Below are 20,502 nucleotides of genomic sequence, written 5' to 3' on the forward strand. Positions count from 1 at the left end.
TCCGATGATATAATTTGGCTTTATCTCTACTGCTGCTCACGTTAATCTTTGCTATCTTACACATTCCATTTACCTCTGTCTCCTCCACTCTTTCCGTTTTCCTTCATGACTCTCGCTATCTCATTTCTCTTGTGTCTCTGTACATTCTAAACATCCTTTTTTGTCGATTGTGATAATCACCTTGACTTCAACGTGTGTCATCATCTTGAATTCACTCCTCCTGTGTCATCATGATGAATTCAACCCTCCTCCGAGCCATCATTTCCTGCCTTCACACAACCCACCCTTTCATCACCATCTTCCTCACTCCACTACAACCATCTCATCACCATTTCTTTCCCTCTACGCCTCTTCTTTCGTCAGTTCGTTCGTCCCTCACTTTCTCCATCCTTCTATTCCCCCATCCCTACCACTATCTCTCTGTCCCACCCCACCTACATGCTCACTCCCATTTCACAGATCACTGTGGGATAAGAGAGGTCTCTATCCACCCGCAGGTCAGCCTGGGATAGAGGGATCTCTATCCACCGACCAATTTGTCCACCATTAGGGCCCGACAATTGTATTTAGTGGCTATATCCACGTTAATGGATTCCTATTGGTTGGTAAGGACGTGGGGCGGGTAGCCCGCTAACAGGCAGGGCCAGGCAGGGCCAGGCAGGGCCAGGTAGGGCCAGGCAGGGCCAGGTAGGGCCAGGCAGGGCCATGAAGAGCCAGGTAGGGCTAGGTAGAGCCAGGTAGGGCCAGGTAGGGCCAGGTAGGGCCAGGCAGGGCCATGAAGAGCCAGGTAGGGCTAGGTAGAGCCAGATAGGGCCAGGTAGGGCCAGGTAGGGCCAGGTAGGGCCAGGCAGGGCCGCTCATCACCACACAACGAGCTGTTGATCGGTGCTGGGAGCCACCGCTGCTGTGTAGCGGCGGGAGACGGCGATTTGAATACAGATGAGTAGATCATTGGATCACTTGGTGGACAGTTAACTTAACTCTCTCTAAGGCTCTGATACCGGGGCAATATTGGCTACATTACCATCGTCAAGATGGTTATCATAGACCTCCTTCACGACCACTCTGTAGAACATGAGCGGGATTAAGTCCACGTTAGAGAGCCATTAAAGATGTGAAGATCGTAAATAAACTGATTTGCATACTTAAATTCCTTTATTTTTTTTCAGGTCACATCTTGTAAGTGATACCCTTCTCCTTCCTTAAATTCTTTATTTTTTTTTTCATTTTAGGTCACACCTTGTTATTAATAACCTTCCACTTAGTCTCGGTATTTCCATAGTCGAATTTAGTACAAGTGTTGTACTTGAATCACGTGATTGTAAATTGTGTTGTGAAAAAAGATAATCATTGGTTTCGTATTCCTTCATCAATGTGTGGCCAGGATCCTATGAGCAATGCTTCCCCTGGACGATAAATGAATAAATGCATCAAAAGACCCAGATTTGACACATCAAAATATTTTACAGATATATAATACATATATATATATGTATATATATATATATATATATATATATATATATATATATATATATATATATATATATATATATATATATATTTGTCCGTTTATGTATATGGATGAATACGTTGAAATGTACAGGTGTGTATATGTGCGTGTGTGGGTGTTTATGTATATATACATGTGTATGTGGGTGGGTTGGGCCATTCTTTCGTCTGTCTTCTTGCGCAACCTCTCTAACGCGGGAGACGGCGATTAAGTACAATGCATAATATATATATATATATATATATATATATATATATATATATATATATATATATATATATATATATATATTACTTAGGAGCTTTTAACTTACAATACAGCTTACTGAAGAACGTATGGGAGAGAGGTATAGCCAGATGGTATGATAGAGAGGTATTGCCAGATGGTATGGGGCACAGCCTCACCCCCCCGCCCCAGTGGGTCTAACGATCATGACGTCATTTCTTCCCCCCAGATCACCTCCGCTTTCTCCCTGACAGACCCCTCGAGCCACTGTCCTCGTGAATTTCTTCTTCGTCTGAACTGCATTGAGTGTGAAATCTGCGGGAGGCGAGAGAGAGAGAGAGAGAGAGAGAGAGAGAGAGAGAGAGAGAGAGAGAGAGAGAGAGAGAGAGAGAGCCAATGGGTGTATGTGTGTGTGTGTGTGTGTGTGTGTGTGTGTGTGTGTGTGTGTGTGTGTGTGTGGAGCTTTTCCTCCCATTTGACCCTAAACAACTCTCTCTCTCTCTCTCTCTCTCTCTCTCTCTCTCTCTCTCTCTCTCTCTCTCTCTCTCTCTCTCTCTCTCTTCCCCCCCATAGCCCCTTCTCTTGACACCTCCCCCCCCTCCCCTATTTAACCACAGCACTCTCTTGCCCCTCACATGACCCCACTAATCATTGACCTCTCGTGCCCCCAGGTGTCGTACGTCGTGAACCCAGACGGGTATGAGACACGACGCTACTGCTGGATGTCTGTGGAGAGAGGAATGCTGGTGTCCTTCATTGTACCCGTCTGTACACTCATCCTGGTGAGTTCTAACGACCAGTCCTGTAGTACAACACATGTACATCCTGGTATTACAATGTACTTCTTGTTCACTTCATGTCGTCTTGATCCACTTATAAATTCTTGTACATTTATGAACTTTATTTCAGGAAATTCTTCGTATTTTTGGGGGGGAAGAGTCTTGCATATTTATAAACTTATAATGAACAAAACACTCAGTTGATCCACTTACAAATTCTAGTACACTTATGTACTTTTAATTCACGTCATCCTACGCTTCATGACTGATGAATTATATATTTGATATTCACTTTCACTGAAGTGCTATTATCTGTTCCTACTTTGATGAATAACAATGTTTATTATTTATATAATATAATGATATGGTTGTGGCCTTATGATTCGTTATATAAGGCATTTAATGACAGTTAATCCATATCATTATATGAAGTTATTATAGCCTTATGTACGAGGTCTTACGTATTACTACAACTTTCACAATAATCATAACATATAAAAAAACAAATGCCATATTAGTAACAGAAATGATATTAACAACAGTGTCTTCATATGCCTTTAAAAGAATTATTATAACATATAACAACATTAACAATAGTAACAACTTAAGAAAGAATATTTCTTTCTTTTGTTTCACACACTAAGAAACAAACAAACTCCAAAAAAAGTTTCCTCTTTTTTTTCCGTCATTTTTTCCCCCCCTCGTTTTCTATGCCTCTTGAGACCCTTTCGCGGGTCCCCTCGTTTTCTGTCTCCGGGGAGAATTCTTGTGTGTGGGGGGGCGTTGTCGAGCTCTTCAGCATCCCACTTCCCTAGGGACCTTGTGGGACAACGGGCCATTGTTTCCACGTTCTCAGTCGGGCCTTTGTTGGTTTACGGTGGGTTGGTGGCTGTGGTTTTGTGCCGAACTGGAGGCGCTGCCAGCACGCGAGAGGTAACGCCATGAAAAAAGGAAGGCAATAATGTTTATCATAATAATGATGATATATAAAAAAAGTGGCCATTGATCTCTCGAAGAGGGAGGAGACACAGTGGGAGATCAAATCTAAAACGCGGGATTTTGGGATCTCCAAGGTGGGATAGGAATACATGGGATTTTGGGATCTCCAAGGTGGGATGTTAATACTACTGCCTCGAAGACAAGAAAATACTGTCCAATGAGTATTGTCAATTTTACTAGAGCACCGCTTCTAGGTAACTGATTTCCTCCTCTCTCTCTCTCTCTCTCTCTCTCTCTCTCTCTCTCTCTCTCTCTATATATATATATATATATATATATATATACATATATATATATATATATATATATATATATATATATATATATATATATATATATATATATATATATATATATATATCAGGCAGAACAATGCCTAGATCCCTGTGGGGTTATAAACACGCCAGAGATGGTGATAGTGTTATGGAAATGGGATGAAGACGTTACCCTCAGCCTACCTAGGGAGAGACTGTCTCTTTTATCCAGTTCGCCGACGTTTTATTGACCGGAGGAACTAGGTCACTGCTAAAGGAACGAGGTCAATGCTAAAGGGACAAGGTCACTGCTAAAGGAACGAGGCAATGCTATAGGAAGGAGGTCAATGCTAAAGGAAGTACGTCACTGCTAAAGGAAGGAGGTCACTGCTAAAGGTACAAGGTCACTGCTAAAGGAACGAGGCCACTGCTAAAGGAAGGAGGTCAATGCTAAAGGAAGGACGTCAGTGCTAAAGGAAGGAGGTCACTGCTAAAGGTACAAGGTCACTGCTAAAGGAACGAGGTCACTGCTAAAGGAAGGAGGTCACTGCTAAAGGTACAAGGTCACTGCTAAAGGAACGAGGTCACTGCTAAAGGAAGGAGGTCAATGCTAAAGGTACAAGGTCACTGCTGATATTTACCTCCAGCCATCTTGCATAACACAATCACATTGTCTGCAGACAATACCATTCACCACAGCTTCTGTTGTATTACACTTTCCTACAATTCACTTTCCTCCGTAAGTACCCTAACATCCGTCTGTAACACACCAGTGTACAGCCAACCAACCCAGACTTTAAGAACGCACTTCCTTACCATCTGTATAATATAACGAGGCTCTTATTAACAATCCTTGTACCATCCATTCCTTATATCTGGCAGACAGGTAATTAAAGTTCCTTGTGCCATTCTTGTAATTTCACATCCAGCAGGTAACACATTTACGATGCCTTGTACCATTTCCCCATTCCCTTCCTCATCTTGCAGACGTGTAATTTCATAAAGAAAATCTAGTTTATTTCATATTTCGAATGACTGTGAGAAACTTTGAGGAGATGCAAACACTCTTTTATCTCCCACATTATATCATCTAAGACATTAAGTTCACAGGAAAACGGAAATGTGTTTCTGTTGATGATAAACTCTTCTGTGATTTTCTCTCTTCTCTTTCCCCCAACTCGTCGTTCTTTAAGTTCCTCCTCGCTACGGGTACAGTATTTATTTTCTTTTGGAACTCAAACTTCTCTCTTCCTCTCCCTCTCTGATCTCCACCACACAGACTGTAAGGAGGTTCTCCACCATTAGTTCTCCACCATCAGACGTTCGTTCTCCACCATCGCCTTCTTTTGCTCCAACTACAACACTCTGGACACTGCAGTACATGATATTCACGGATATTTAACCCATATATTCTCCACTCTCAGTCTTCGATATTCCGGTATCAGCTCTCGATATTCAACAATACTAACATCTATGTTTTCTACGAGGACGAGAGAAAGGTTGTCTTCTGTACCTTATATTTTGATGTAGAGAAAGAGATACAGACTGTGTGGGGCATAGCTTGGCCCCCTCGTGAGAGGCACAGATCAACAAAGATCTACGGATCAGACGTGAGATTCTGTAAGGAGTAAAACTCTATACAAAGGAGAGAAAAACGCATCCTTAAACCATGCAGGATATCCACAAGGGAGCGAGACGGGCTTTGATCGCGGAAGGATATATGTTTCCTATTCATGGTATTTCAAGACATTTTCTTTTAAGTTACTTATCATAAATAATGTGATAAAGAATTCCTATTGAGGGGAGAGAGAGAGAGAGAGAGAGAGAGAGAGAGAGAGAGAGAGAGAGAGAGAGAGACAGCGAGATACAATATGGTAAATTCACTCTGAATTCAGAAAACATAAATACGTCAATAATACATTATTCATGTGATGCATTAATGATAAGGTGAAACTCTGTGAAGGGGTTGAAAAAGAACTTATACAAAGTATTCAATGTTACAGAATCACTTAGATTTTGAATCTTTTTCTACATAAAATGTAAACGAGTGAACAAGATTTACATTTACGTTTAGAGGAATATGTTAAAACGTTTTTGAATGATTTGCATTCAAGGGAAATCGTCTCCAAAGATATATATATATATATATATATATATATATATATATATATATATGTATATATATATATATGAAAAGGAATATGTTAAAACGTTTTTGAATGATTTGCATTCAAGGGAAATCGTCTCCAAAGATATATATATATATATATATATATATATATATATATATATGAAAAATCCTCTCTTGTCTCCTCCTTTTGTTCCGTACCTTTAAAGAAAGTGGTGATACAGGAGGGGAAGGGGTTTCCCGTTCTCTGTATCCTGACCCTCTCAGTCCCTCATACGATCCATCGGGAGCAGCATTACTGTAAATACCATAATTATATTTGCCTCCCTCACCATCTTATGATAATCTCAAAAGGTAATTTGCATATGTCCTCAAGAACATCTTCCTTTCTTCTCCTGCAGGTGAACGCCGGCGTATGTGTGGCGGCACAGAAGGTCCTCCTTGACATGAGGGACGGGGTCAAGCATGAGGTCATGAGTCGCCACAAGCGGGACCTGAGGGGCGCCGTGTCCCTGCTGCCACTGGAGGGCGTGGCCTGGTTCCTGGGCGTGGTGGCGCTGGAAGACCACCAGAGCTTGGCTCTCGACTGTGCCGCTGCCCTAGTCACAGCCACGCTCGTGAGTACTGAGGGAGAGAGAGTGAGAGTGAGAGAGAGAGAGAGAGAGAGAGAGAGAGAGAGAGAGAGTGTGTGTGTGTGTGTGAGATTGTGGTTGGTCTGATGTCTGGACTTATCGCTTGTCTGGCAGGGCCGTCAATATCATGTCCTAACCACCAATAAAATCATCTCCAACACCAACCATCTCCAACACCAACCATCTCCAGGTGTTGGAGATAATGCCAAGGCCTTCCCAACGGTGGTCTCCACCACATACATACTCACGAGCCTCGTTAAAGAGTGAGGGAGGTAAGGCGGTCAACTAATGATAATATCAATCGATTTATCCAAAGATTTTATTTTCATCTTGATCATCTGGTCAGATACACAAGCGTCGGCACGTTACAGTACATGATGGTGTCTGAAATCATACATCTACGACCTGTAATCTACGTCTGTATGATAGTGTATTCTGTAGTGTGAGGCACACTCTCCACGGAGCGATGTGTTCAACGACAGATGGTCAACGAGGACACGTGGAGAAAGTTGTCGTGTACGCGTTAATCACCATTTTCTATCATTAACTACAATGTCTTTATTCCTGGTCGAGTCTATAGCTGGTCGCTCGTCTCAGTGACCCTGGTTCGAGGCCACTCCTCCCTCTGTTATCACCGGCCTCTCGGCCTAAGGGCCTCGTAAACCGTCCTCGTGACGTGGGGGGGGGAGGTACCCCTCTCTCGGGGTCAGTAGGCCCCCCCCCCCCCCCAACACACCCCCACACCATCGACCCAAACTTCCTGTGTTGGTGTGAGGCTTGTCATCTTCATCTCTCGTCCTCACTGACCCACACTGTGTTCTCCATCACTGCATAGAACATTCAGTAACCAAGGCTGTATTCTACAATACTGTATGTATGATTCACAGACTCGGGGCTTAGTGTATACTACTGTATGTATGATGCACTGACCCTGGTTACATTCAACGCTCCATTCATAAGTTATTACGAAAACAAACGTGTGTGTGCATATATATATATATATATATATATATATATATATATATATATATATATATATATATATATATATATATATATATATATATCCGGCATATATATGCATGTATATGTGGGTGGGTTTGGCCATTGTTTCGTCTGTTTCCTTGCGCTACCTCGCTAACGCGGGAGACAGCGACAAAGTTTAATAAAAAAAATAAGATAACCCAGCTTCCACTTCTGGGGCTCCCCAGGGCTACTAGTGATGACCCAATCAATTTGTGGAGGAGGAGGAGGAGGTCACCACCTGGACGGTGGAGGAGGAGGAGGAGGTCACCACCTGGACGGTGGAGGAGGAGGAGGAGGAGGAGGAGGAGGTCACCACCTGGACGGTGGAGGAGGAGGAGGAGGTCACCACCTGGACGGTGGAGGAGGAGGAGGAGGTCACCACCTGGACGGTGGAGGAGGAGGAGGAGGTCACCACCTGGACGGTGGAGGAGGAGGAGGAGGAGGAGGAGGAGGAGGAGGTCACCACCTGGACGGTGGAGGAGGAGGAGGAGGTCACCACCTGGACGGTGGAGGAGGAGGAGGAGGTCACCACCTGGACGGTGGAGGAGGAGGAGGAGGTCACCACCTGGACGGTGGAGGAGGAGGAGGAGGAGGAGGAGGAGGAGGTCACCACCTGGACGGTGGAGGAGGAGGAGGAGGTCACCACCTGGACGGTGGAGGAGGAGGAGGAGGAGGAGGAGGTCACCACCTGGACGGTGGAGGAGGAGGAGGAGGAGGAGGAGGAGGAGGTCACCACCTGGACGGTGGAGGAGGAGGAGGAGGTCACCACCTGGACGGTGGAGGAGGAGGAGGAGGTCACCACCTGGACGGTGGAGGAGGAGGAGGAGGTCACCACCTGGACGGTGGAGGAGGAGGAGGAGGTCACCACCTGGACGGTGGAGGAGGAGGAGGAGGAGGAGGAGGAGGAGGAGGAGGAGGAGGAGGAGGAGGAGGAGGAGGAGGTCACCACCTGGACGGTGGAGGAGGAGGAGGAGGAGGTCACCACCTGGACGGTGGAGGAGGAGGAGGAGGTCACCACCTGGACGGTGGAGGAGGAGGAGGAGGTCACCACCTGGACGGTGGAGGAGGAGGAGGAGGTCACCACCTGGACGGTGGAGGAGGAGGAGGAGGTCACCACCTGGACGGTGGAGGAGGAGGAGGAGGAGGAGGTCACCACCTGGACGGTGGAGGAGGAGGAGGAGGTCACCACCTGGACGGTGGAGGAGGAGGAGGAGGTCACCACCTGGACGGTGGAGGAGGAGGAGGAGGTCACCACCTGGACGGTGGAGGAGGAGGAGGAGGAGGTCACCACCTGGACGGTGGAGGAGGAGGAGGAGGTCACCACCTGGACGGTGGAGGAGGAGGAGGAGGAGGAGGTCACCACCTGGACGGTGGAGGAGGAGGAGGAGGTCACCACCTGGACGGTGGAGGAGGAGGAGGAGGTCACCACCTGGACGGTGGAGGAGGAGGAGGAGGTCACCACCTGGACGGTGGAGGAGGAGGAGGAGGTCACCACCTGGACGGTGGAGGAGGAGGAGGAGGTCACCACCTGGACGGTGGAGGAGGAGGAGGAGGTCACCACCTGGACGGTGGAGGAGGAGGAGGAGGTCACCACCTGGACGGTGGAGGAGGAGGAGGAGGTCACCACCTGGACGGTGGAGGAGGAGGAGGAGGTCACCACCTGGACGGTGGAGGAGGAGGAGGAGGTCACCACCTGGACGGTGGAGGAGGAGGAGGAGGTCACCACCTGGACGGTGGAGGAGGAGGAGGAGGTCACCACCTGGACGGTGGAGGAGGAGGAGGAGGTCACCACCTGGACGGTGGAGGAGGAGGAGGAGGTCACCACCTGGACGGTGGAGGAGGAGGAGGAGGAGGTCACCACCTGGACGGTGGAGGAGGAGGAGGAGGTCACCACCTGGACGGTGGAGGAGGAGGAGGAGGTCACCACCTGGACGGTGGAGGAGGAGGAGGAGGAGGAGGAGGAGGTCACCACCTGGACGGTGGAGGAGGAGGAGGAGGTCACCACCTGGACGGTGGAGGAGGAGGAGGAGGAGGTCACCACCTGGACGGTGGAGGAGGAGGAGGAGGTCACCACCTGGACGGTGGAGGAGGAGGAGGAGGTCACCACCTGGACGGTGGAGGAGGAGGAGGAGGTCACCACCTGGACGGTGGAGGAGGAGGAGGAGGTCACCACCTGGACGGTGGAGGAGGAGGAGGAGGTCACCACCTGGACGGTGGAGGAGGAGGAGGAGGTCACCACCTGGACGGTGGAGGAGGAGGAGGAGGTCACCACCTGGACGGTGGAGGAGGAGGAGGAGGAGGTCACCACCTGGACGGTGGAGGAGGAGGAGGAGGTCACCACCTGGACGGTGGAGGAGGAGGAGGAGGTCACCACCTGGACGGTGGAGGAGGAGGAGGAGGAGGAGGTCACCACCTGGACGGTGGAGGAGGAGGAGGAGGTCACCACCTGGACGGTGGAGGAGGAGGAGGAGGTCACCACCTGGACGGTGGAGGAGGAGGAGGAGGAGGAGGAGGAGGTCACCACCTGGACGGTGGAGGAGGAGGAGGAGGTCACCACCTGGACGGTGGAGGAGGAGGAGGAGGTCACCACCTGGACGGTGGAGGAGGAGGAGGAGGTCACCACCTGGACGGTGGAGGAGGAGGAGGAGGTCACCACCTGGACGGTGGAGGAGGAGGAGGAGGTCACCACCTGGACGGTGGAGGAGGAGGAGGAGGAGGAGGAGGAGGTCACCACCTGGACGGTGGAGGAGGAGGAGGAGGAGGAGGTCACCACCTGGACGGTGGAGGAGGAGGAGGAGGAGGAGGAGGTCACCACCTGGACGGTGGAGGAGGAGGAGGAGGTCACCACCTGGACGGTGGAGGAGGAGGAGGAGGTCACCACCTGGACGGTGGAGGAGGAGGAGGAGGAGGAGGAGGTCACCACCTGGACGGTGGAGGAGGAGGAGGAGGAGGAGGTCACCACCTGGACGGTGGAGGAGGAGGAGGAGGTCACCACCTGGACGGTGGAGGAGGAGGAGGAGGAGGAGGAGGTCACCACCTGGACGGTGGAGGAGGAGGAGGAGGTCACCACCTGGACGGTGGAGGAGGAGGAGGAGGTCACCACCTGGACGGTGGAGGAGGAGGAGGAGGTCACCACCTGGACGGTGGAGGAGGAGGAGGAGGAGGAGGTCACCACCTGGACGGTGGAGGAGGAGGAGGAGGTCACCACCTGGACGGTGGAGGAGGAGGAGGAGGTCACCACCTGGACGGTGGAGGAGGAGGAGGAGGTCACCACCTGGACGGTGGAGGAGGAGGAGGAGGAGGAGGAGGAGGAGGAGGAGGAGGAGGAGGTCACCACCTGGACGGTGGAGGAGGAGGAGGAGGAGGAGGTCACCACCTGGACGGTGGAGGAGGAGGAGGAGGTCACCACCTGGACGGTGGAGGAGGAGGAGGAGGAGGTCACCACCTGGACGGTGGAGGAGGAGGAGGAGGTCACCACCTGGACGGTGGAGGAGGAGGAGGAGGAGGTCACCACCTGGACGGTGGAGGAGGAGGAGGAGGAGGAGGAGGTCACCACCTGGACGGTGGAGGAGGAGGAGGAGGTCACCACCTGGACGGTGGAGGAGGAGGAGGAGGTCACCACCTGGACGGTGGAGGAGGAGGAGGAGGTCACCACCTGGACGGTGGAGGAGGAGGAGGAGGAGGAGGAGGAGGAGGTCACCACCTGGACGGTGGAGGAGGAGGAGGAGGTCACCACCTGGACGGTGGAGGAGGAGGAGGAGGTCACCACCTGGACGGTGGAGGAGGAGGAGGAGGTCACCACCTGGACGGTGGAGGAGGAGGAGGAGGTCACCACCTGGACGGTGGAGGAGGAGGAGGAGGAGGAGGTCACCACCTGGACGGTGGAGGAGGAGGAGGAGGTCACCACCTGGACGGTGGAGGAGGAGGAGGAGGAGGTCACCACCTGGACGGTGGAGGAGGAGGAGGAGGTCACCACCTGGACGGTGGAGGAGGAGGAGGAGGTCACCACCTGGACGGTGGTAGCTGGTTCGAAAGTCAAAGGGCGAGGGATCGCGCAGTCACTTGGAAACCGATCGCCTCTGCATGGAATGGGATCCTGTATACAGTATTAAACCTTCGACCAGATACCAGCGTGAGAAATATTGCCCGACCTCGATCCTGTTCTTAGTTTTTACGTAATACATTTCTCATTATGTCCATCTATCTATCTATCTATCTATCTATCTATCTATCTATCTATCTATCTACATACATATACTAGCTTCTGTAAAGAGATACACATGTGTATACTTTATCCTTCTCTAACTTTTAAAAATTCCAAAACGAATTTTTTGATATCGTCATGATACCATGATATTCATCTACACACACACACACACACACACACACACACACACACACACACACACATGTCCAGGAAAATACCCTGCTATATTTCCATAATTCCAGCGGCTGGAACCTCTCCATATGCTGGTAACAAACTTGTTTTCCATCGTCTCTTATCAATGGTCAGTTGACCTGCGGGTCACCAGGGCGTCCGTGTGGTCAGGTCGGGGTCACAACCTGACCCGACATGCTTTGGCCACATCACTCACAACCAACCACAACTAGGTTGTAAAGATTGTGTGAATATCTGTGGTAGGAAGATAGATGTAGGGATGTTGTGTGTTCTAGTATGTATACTTTTATTGCCACACACCCATTACATATACATATCAAATATATATATATATATATATATATATATATATATATATATATATATATATATATATATATATACATTGTTTATACGTGTTGCGACAAGGCGACAAGGGAGGGATGGTAGAGACGCGGGTGGGTGCACTGAACTAAGACCCTTAAGGATTAGGTCAAAGGTCATGCAGTCCTATCAAGAGGGTCGTACCGACGTGCTCAAGGATCGTACCGTCGTGCTCAAGGGGTCGTACCGTCGTACTCAAGGGTCGTTGTGCTCAAAGGTTTGTACCGACGTGCTCAAGGGGTCGTACCGACGTGCTCAAGGATCGTACCGTCGTGCTCAAGGGGTCGTACGGTCGTACTCAAGGGTCGTACCGTTGTGCTCAAAGGTCGTACCGTCGTGCTTAAGGGTCGTACCGTCGTGCTCAAGGGTCGTACCGTCGTGCTCAAGGGGTCGTACGGTCGTACTCAAGGGTCGTACCGTTGTGCTCAAGGGTCGTACGTTGTGCTCAAAGGTCGTACCGTTGTGCTCAAAGGTCGTACCGTCGTGCTCAAGGGTCGTACCGTCGTGCTCAAAGAGTCGTACCGTCGTGCTCAAAGAGTCGTACCGTCGTGCTTAAGAAGTTAAACTTCTAACTTTAAAGCACAACTCTTGGGAACTCCACACCACCACACAAGTATCAGGACTCACCACACCACCACACAAGTATCAGGACTCACCACACCACCACACAAGTATCAGGACTCACCACACCACCACACAAGTATCAGGACTCACCACACCACCACACAAGTATCAGGACTCACCACATCACCACGCAAGTATCAGGACTCACCACACAAGTATCAGGACTCACCACACAAGTATCAGGACTCACCACACCACCACACAAGTATCAGGACTCACCACACCACCACACAAGTATCAGGACTCACCACACCACCACACAAGTATCAGGACTCACCACACCACCACACAAGTATCAGGACTCACCACACCACCACACAAGTATCAGGACTCACCACACCACCACATAAGTATCAGGACTCACCACACCACCACACAAGTATCAGGACTCACCACACCACCACACAAGTATCAGGACTCACCACACCACCACACAAGTATCAGGACTCACCACACCACCACACAAGTATCAGGACTCACCACACCACCACACAAGTATCAGGACTCACCACACCACCACACAAGTATCAGGACTCACCACACCACCACACAAGTATCAGGACTCACCACATCACCACACAAGTATCAGGACTCACCACACCACCACACAAGTATCAGGACTCTCACCACACCACCACACAAGTATCAGGACTCTCTCACCACACCCCCACCACCACCACCACCACCACACAAGACATACACCTCCTCCGGAACTTCAAATTGCAGGAGAGTGTGGCTGAACTCTGGCCAAGTTGGGTATTTTCTTGGAGCAGACGCTGGCCCGCCTGGACCAGGCAGGCAGCGAAAACTCTGGTAGTTTTGGGGATAAGAAAATAACATTACGAGAGACGAGGCCACAAAATACGACTTATCAAAGTTATTGAAATTAATTCGGTTTAATGAAGCTCAAGGAGCTATTGCCCTACAGATATATGTGAAATTGTATTGTATATATGTAAGTAATTATGTTAGCCTGATATATAAAGGTGGATATGCATTATCTATTTACATCATATTTTTGTTAGCAACGAGTGTGTGTGTGTGTGTGTGTGTGTGTGTGTGTGTGTGTGTGTGTGTGTTATTCGAAAAAATCTAAATCATGAAAAAAAGGAAAAAGTCTTACATGTACATTCAAGCATAACTCCATCATAAACACCATTTGATCCACACGATCTTAAAGTGATACTCCGATACATTTCAAAAAAACAAGGGAGCATCATCCGAAATCCATTATATATATGTTTTAGCGCTCTGTTGCCGTCGCATAACCGCATATTGCGAGAGGGTTTGAAACGCATTTGGTCCTGAGCGATTGTCGCTATTTTGTTCCGCGATGCAGGAATGGTTTCCGATCGGCAAGGGGAGCGCGAGCGTGTTGGTATAAGATGGGTTCAGGCACCCGACGATAAGGGTAAGAAATTACCCAAACTGTGGCTCCCTCTGTCTCGAAACCATCAACTGTTATCCCATCCACTCCTGCAGATGGAGAAGCTGGGCCGACCTACACACCTTTCATGACCATCCGCTCCGCATTTTCTTTAATTATTTATTTTTTTTGTGTGTGTGGGTCAAAACGAAATGGCATTTACATGTTGGCCAGTTATCTCCAGTGGCTAGGTCGGAGGAGACCACCAGGCGAGGGAGATAAGGGGAGAGAGAGAGAGGGAGAGACACCAGGGGCTCTAGTGGGGAGGATAGAGACTGGGTGATGATAGAGGGGTTTAGATAAGGCAAGGGAGACGGTAAGAGATGGGACTTAGGGATCTATAATGGGACTGTTCGAGGGACGACTGCAGCGGCCAGATAGAGGTGTCCAGAGCCTTCGGAGGAAAGCAACGAGGATGAAAGGATGAGAATGTGAAGAGGAGGAAGACGAAGGGTGATGATGGAGGCTGTGGTGAGGAGGAGGAGGAGGAGGAGGAGGACGAAGGGTGATGATGGAGGCTGTGGTGGTGAGGAGGAGGAGGAGGAGGAGGAGGAGGAATGAGTCTGGTCGTTGGAGAGGACCTAGTGGAGATGACTGGCGTGGAGGAGAGGGAGGAAGAATGCCAGGTGTGGAGGGAGTGAGGGAAGGGAGGGAGGGAGGGAGGGAGTAGCTACATCTCACTAGTGATGGAGGAGGCGGGAGTCCCGGGAACAGCGGCACCTTCCTGGGCGTCGTCAGGGGCGTCACCACCATCAGACAGGTCGCGCCCCGCGCGTCGTCGTCGTCAGGCAGTTAATATGGCGGTGTTGGTGGCTGCCGAGGCTGAGCTGTCAACTTCTCTGAGACGCTCACATCTCCCGTCTCGCCCTGGGGAGGCCCACGGCTCCGGCCCTGCCCTGGGGAGGCCCACGGCTCCGGCTCCACCCTGCGAAGGTCCACAGCTCCGGCTCCGCCCAAGGGAGCACAAAAGCTCCCTAGGGAGGCCAAGAGCACCGGCCCTTCCAAGGGAACCCAACATCTCTTGCCCTGCCCTGGGAAGGTCCACGGATCCTGCCCTACCCTGGGAAAGCCTACAGCTCCGGCTTTACCCTGGGAGAAGCTCAGGGTTCCGGCTCCATCCGGAGGGAGTAGCCTACACCTCCGGCTGACACATACCCACCCTGGGGAGGCAAATATTATCTTTTTCTTAATGGCACTTTGTGGTCTCGTTTCACCCGGCAGTTATGTTGCAATGTTTGGTTTAGTTTCTCCTTCTGCTCCTGTGTCTCCTCCATTCCTACTTATCTATCCCTCTTATCTAATGATTCGTTATCTGGTGTATCTTTCGTGGACACGGTCTGGCGGATTATAGAGGACTTAGACACGTAGTGTATATGTCATCTTAATTTTGGTCGCTGGAAAGTTTCACGGAGTTTGTTGTTCCTGTGGGCGTCGTGCGCTGCCAAGTTGTCGCAGGGCGGCATATCCTATATCCGGACCGCCCTTGTTGTGGGTCGAGTTCCCTTCCTCAAGTCGTCCTAATATATTCCCTGAGACTTGGAACATTAGGACGAGGCGACGATATATATTCCATATTGTCCCACTATATCCATTTCTCGTCCAACGTCTCTTGTTCAATATACTTTGAAGTACTGATATCGTCTTTAAGATACTGACTAATATCTAATTCAGAAGCACTGTATCTGGTATCTTTCATGTGTCACTCAACACCGATAATAACTATTCTTTTTTTATATAGCAAGTGGATGATACAGTAACTTTCATGTAATACTTTTAAATGAGTTCTATACGTAGGCTAATTTCCGAGAACACTTATATAGCAGAATAAAATGTAATTTCCCTCATTAAATGGCTTTGTATTGGAGCGGCACCTTTCGCTTTAGCAATACTGATTATAAATATGGCACGTATAGTGTGGGATGGTGCTTGCCATCACGTCTCTTGGGTGCACGGGTTCGAGGACGCTAGAGCGAACGGGTGGTTCACATAAGCGACTACCTCAAGGCGCATGCGTTACAGGGCCATAAGCGCGTGCGCGTACGTGCAATGTACGCGCATGTACCAGGTACCAGGTACAATAACTGTCATAAACGTAGTGACGGAGATGCATCCTTCGAACATGTCAGCCAAATATATCAGAAAGGACAAGGTGCCGTGGTTGAATTACGAGGTACCAGAATACATTACTAGGTACCAGGTACCAGAATGCATTACCAGGTACCAGAGCAAATCACCAATTACAAGTCAGTAATCACCTGTTATCTCTCTAGGAAGGTGTTGTGGACCATTTCGCTCGGGAGTTTGTTTACATGTTAATTCACTGTTTTTGTTCCGGTTTTCAGTGTATGTTTTTTTTTGTGTGTGTGTCGTGGTGTTTATTTGTGGTGGTTGCCAGCATCCCCTTTTAGTCTTTTTTTTGCATTCTAGCATTTTTTTTTAATCTTGCTTTATCTTCCAGAACCACTTGCGTTCGATTGCTGTTCTTGTTGAATGACATTAATAAATTCCTTAACAGCTTCAGTAAGGAAAGACAACTGTCACATTTGACGGTAAGACGAGACGAGGGAAGGAACTCCCCGCCCCCCCAGCAGACAGTCCAATGGGAATGTGTTCTGGAGGAGGACAACGAAGAGATTTTTCTCCCACCATGTTTATCCAATACTAGGTCCCCACTCTTGTTTGTTTGTTGATTTTCCCAGGAGTAGCAGAGGTGCGGGCACAGATGGGTGGTGGAGGGTGAGGGAGGAGAGGGTAGAGGACAGTATAGGGATAGAGGAAGGGAGGGAGGCAAGAGGGAGGGATGGAGGGAGAAGGGTCATGGGTAAGGTTAGGGGAAGTGGGGAGGAGAGTGAGGGGGAAGAGGGAGAGGTAGTGGGGAGATGAGGAGCGGGGAGTAAGGTTAGAGGAAGTGGGGAGGAGAGTGAGGGGGAAGAGGGAGAGGTAGTGGGGAGATGAGGAGCGGGGAGTAAGGTTAGAGGAAGTGGGGAGGAGAGTGAGGGGGAAGAGGGGGAGGTAGTGGGGAGATGAGGAGCGGGGAGTAAGTATCACAGACGTGGGTGATAATTATGGGTCTCAAGGAGGAGGTGCACATGGTAGGTCACACACTGGTAGGAACAGCTGGTTAAGACGACACCTGTGAATGGTTGGTCGATAGACAAGTAATCAAGAAATAGCTGTCACTGTCAGGTTAACAGACAGGTGTTAGGAGCTATTAAAAAAAAAACAGCTGTGAATGACAAGCCAATAAACAGGTGTTAGAAGCTAATCATAAGGAACAGCTGTGAATGACAGGCCAACGGACAGGTGTGAGTTAAGGGCCAAAGGTAAGAAGGTGAAAACCAACTTTAATTACGGACCATTTAACATGCCATTAAATGTACTACCCATCAGATACCTGGGGGGTGTACATGTACAGAGTATACCACCTGTACTCACACGTACTAACCTGGGTGGTATTACAGTGAAATAACCTCCTGGTATCATTGACTCTATAAAAACCTCTTTGGTATCAAAATGTACTAAACCTTCTGGTATCAAACTGTCCGTGCTGACTTGATGGTGTTAAACTACGTGTCTGATAAAACTGGTTAAACGCTGTGCTAAACTAGTACCACTGAAATTATGGTATTGAGGTATCTAACTGATACTTAGAACTGCTCAAATACGTGGTATCAACTGAGTGGGACGACCGTGGTGTGAACAGAGGGTACCATCTTATCTTCATGGTATCATGTGTGATACATTATGGTATTATCTTATCTTGGTGATAACTGTACTTGAATTATGATGGTATGAACTGCTGACAGCATGGATGTTGGACCTGGTGTATACAGAGGTGTGACCTGGTTAGAAAGAAGGTGTGACCTGGTAGAATGAAGGCGTGACCTGGTTGAATGAAGATGTGACTGGTGTATAAGGGTGTGACCTGGTAGTATGACGGTGTATTAGGGTATGACCTGGTAGTGTGACGGTGTATAAGGGTGTGATCTGGTAGTATGACGGTGTATAAGGGTGTGACCTGGTAGTATGAAGGTGTATAAGGGTGTGACCTGGTAGTATGAAGATGTATAAGGGTGTGACCTGGTTGTATAATGAAGGTGTATAAGGGAATGACCTATTAGTACGAACGTGAGTGTGGCCTGGCAGCACGAGGGTGTGACCTGGCAGTACGAGGGTGTGACCTGGTAGCACGGGGGTGTCATACTGACCTCGTCCTCTCCCCACAGGGGTGGCTGGTGCTCTACTTCCACGGGTGGTCGTGGAGGTGTCACGGGCTGTGCTGGTTGCGACGACGCATCGCCTCCCGACGCGTGGACGACTTGTCGCTGCCCCTCACCGCACGTTACGACCACGACCTGGCCCACCAACCTCTCCTCCAACCCCACCACGCCCACCCGACGACCAACCCCACCCACCACCACACGACCGTGGCCGTCGCCCCGCCCCCGGCGCCCACGCAGGGAGCCCACAGCGAGGAGTTCCCTCTGCAGCCGATCTTCCCACAACACGAACGTCGGGAGGCCTACTGAACTCCGACCCACCTCCTCCTATACAGACGGACCGGCACCTGAGCCTAATACATACAGACGATGGTGCTTCGGCCCACGGGCGAACGCGCTGACGGAATCGTCAAAGCTTCAACGCAATGATGTAACAAGCCTTAAAAGTGACTCCCCACCAACCTAAACCCATGAAATCTGACACACACACACACACACACACACACACACACACACACACACACACACACACAGTCACACAAACGAAGGTCACGACACGTTACAGATTTGTGGGTACAGGAGATTACATTACAGATCAATGGTATGACACCAAGTAAGAGCGAGTACAGAATCCCTGTACTGGCACCATTTTGAAGGTGTCTTCTACGTTGGAAAGCCACATGACACGACACCAACATACTATCTTCATATGGCACCACCCATGATTAAATGTAGATTCAAACATCACCAAACTCAAGGTAAAAATACATTTGAATTAGAGACTGTAGTCTACAACTACACTAACTACAGTGGGGCATCACTCAGGGGCTACAGTAACTACAGTACTCCACGAGCTATAATGGTACGTCAGTGCCAGCTCACTACTGTAGCGTAGGCGAGAACTACAAAATGACACCTTCAAAAAAAAAGGCTGACACACAATCTACAATATTGACACATCCGTGTCACGACACCCACCAGGGGATGTTTTAAAAGGTCAGGATGACAGGAACTTGGTAATGCTTTGTTCTGTAGAGGACAACAACGTGGTAACCCTATGTTCTGTAGATAGTGAGGAAAGTTATGAGAGATTGGAATATACATGGATGATGTATTGCTAAAGATTGTATTTATAAACAGCCAAGAGCTGTTTTAAAAGCTCTACCAGCTAACAACAACCACACCAGATAAAAGCTAACTTACACTCTACACCAGCTAAGACCTACCATACATGCACTAGCTAAGATCCACCTAACACACTTCACCAGCTAAATCCTACCATACATACACAAGCTAAGACCTACCATACATAAACCAGCTAACACACTAAACCAGCTAAAATCTACCATAACACAACACAAAGGACAATCTAACACGCCTCACCACCCACAACAGAATACACGAGGCATAACACACCACGATCAACTGAACACAGCAAGATAAACATTACCATGGCTTTAGCAGAGATAAAAGATAACTGCTCATGTAAGATATGATAAACACCATGTTGTAGGCCTTCAAATCCAGTGTTAATCACAAGAAACGGATACTTTCTTATCTCTGGAAAGATACTCTATCCACACCTGAAATAGATAAAGCTGGTTTATCTGTGCTAAACGCACCTCTCTCAGACATGTAAACATAAGAGTGAGAAGCGATTTATCAGTGCCAAAATGACTTGAAAGATGTGTTATCTGATTCCACAAGACGGAGGCTTCCTTATCGGCGCCAAGGTAATCCTCCCACATATGATCTTCGATACTACACAAGCGATCCTCAACTACTGGTGCCAAGAGTTTCCTCTTTGGCGCCTCTCCTTAGTGCCAACATGACCTGATGAGGGCTGACATGACTCAGAAGGTGCCAGCATGACCTGGAAGGTGCCAACGTGACCTGATGAGGGCTAACATGACC

At 49.1% G+C, this 20,502-nt stretch overlaps 1 protein-coding gene across 1 annotated transcript in view; it reads left to right on the forward strand.

The window, feature by feature from the left end:
* LOC139761451 (uncharacterized) overlaps positions 1-18,897 on the forward strand; it is a 241,618-nt gene extending 222,721 nt beyond the window's left edge. The window contains exons 5-7 of the mRNA XM_071685675.1: positions 2,410-2,520; positions 6,300-6,515; positions 18,595-18,897. Of these exons, the coding sequence (XP_071541776.1) occupies positions 2,410-2,520; positions 6,300-6,515; positions 18,595-18,897 (630 nt within the window). The remainder of the gene's footprint in view (positions 1-2,409; positions 2,521-6,299; positions 6,516-18,594) is intronic.
* Positions 18,898-20,502: the final 1,605 nt, after the last annotated feature.

This window comes from Panulirus ornatus, chromosome 40, assembly GCF_036320965.1.
Source record: "Panulirus ornatus isolate Po-2019 chromosome 40, ASM3632096v1, whole genome shotgun sequence".
Taxonomy (NCBI): Eukaryota; Metazoa; Arthropoda; class Malacostraca; order Decapoda; family Palinuridae; genus Panulirus; species Panulirus ornatus.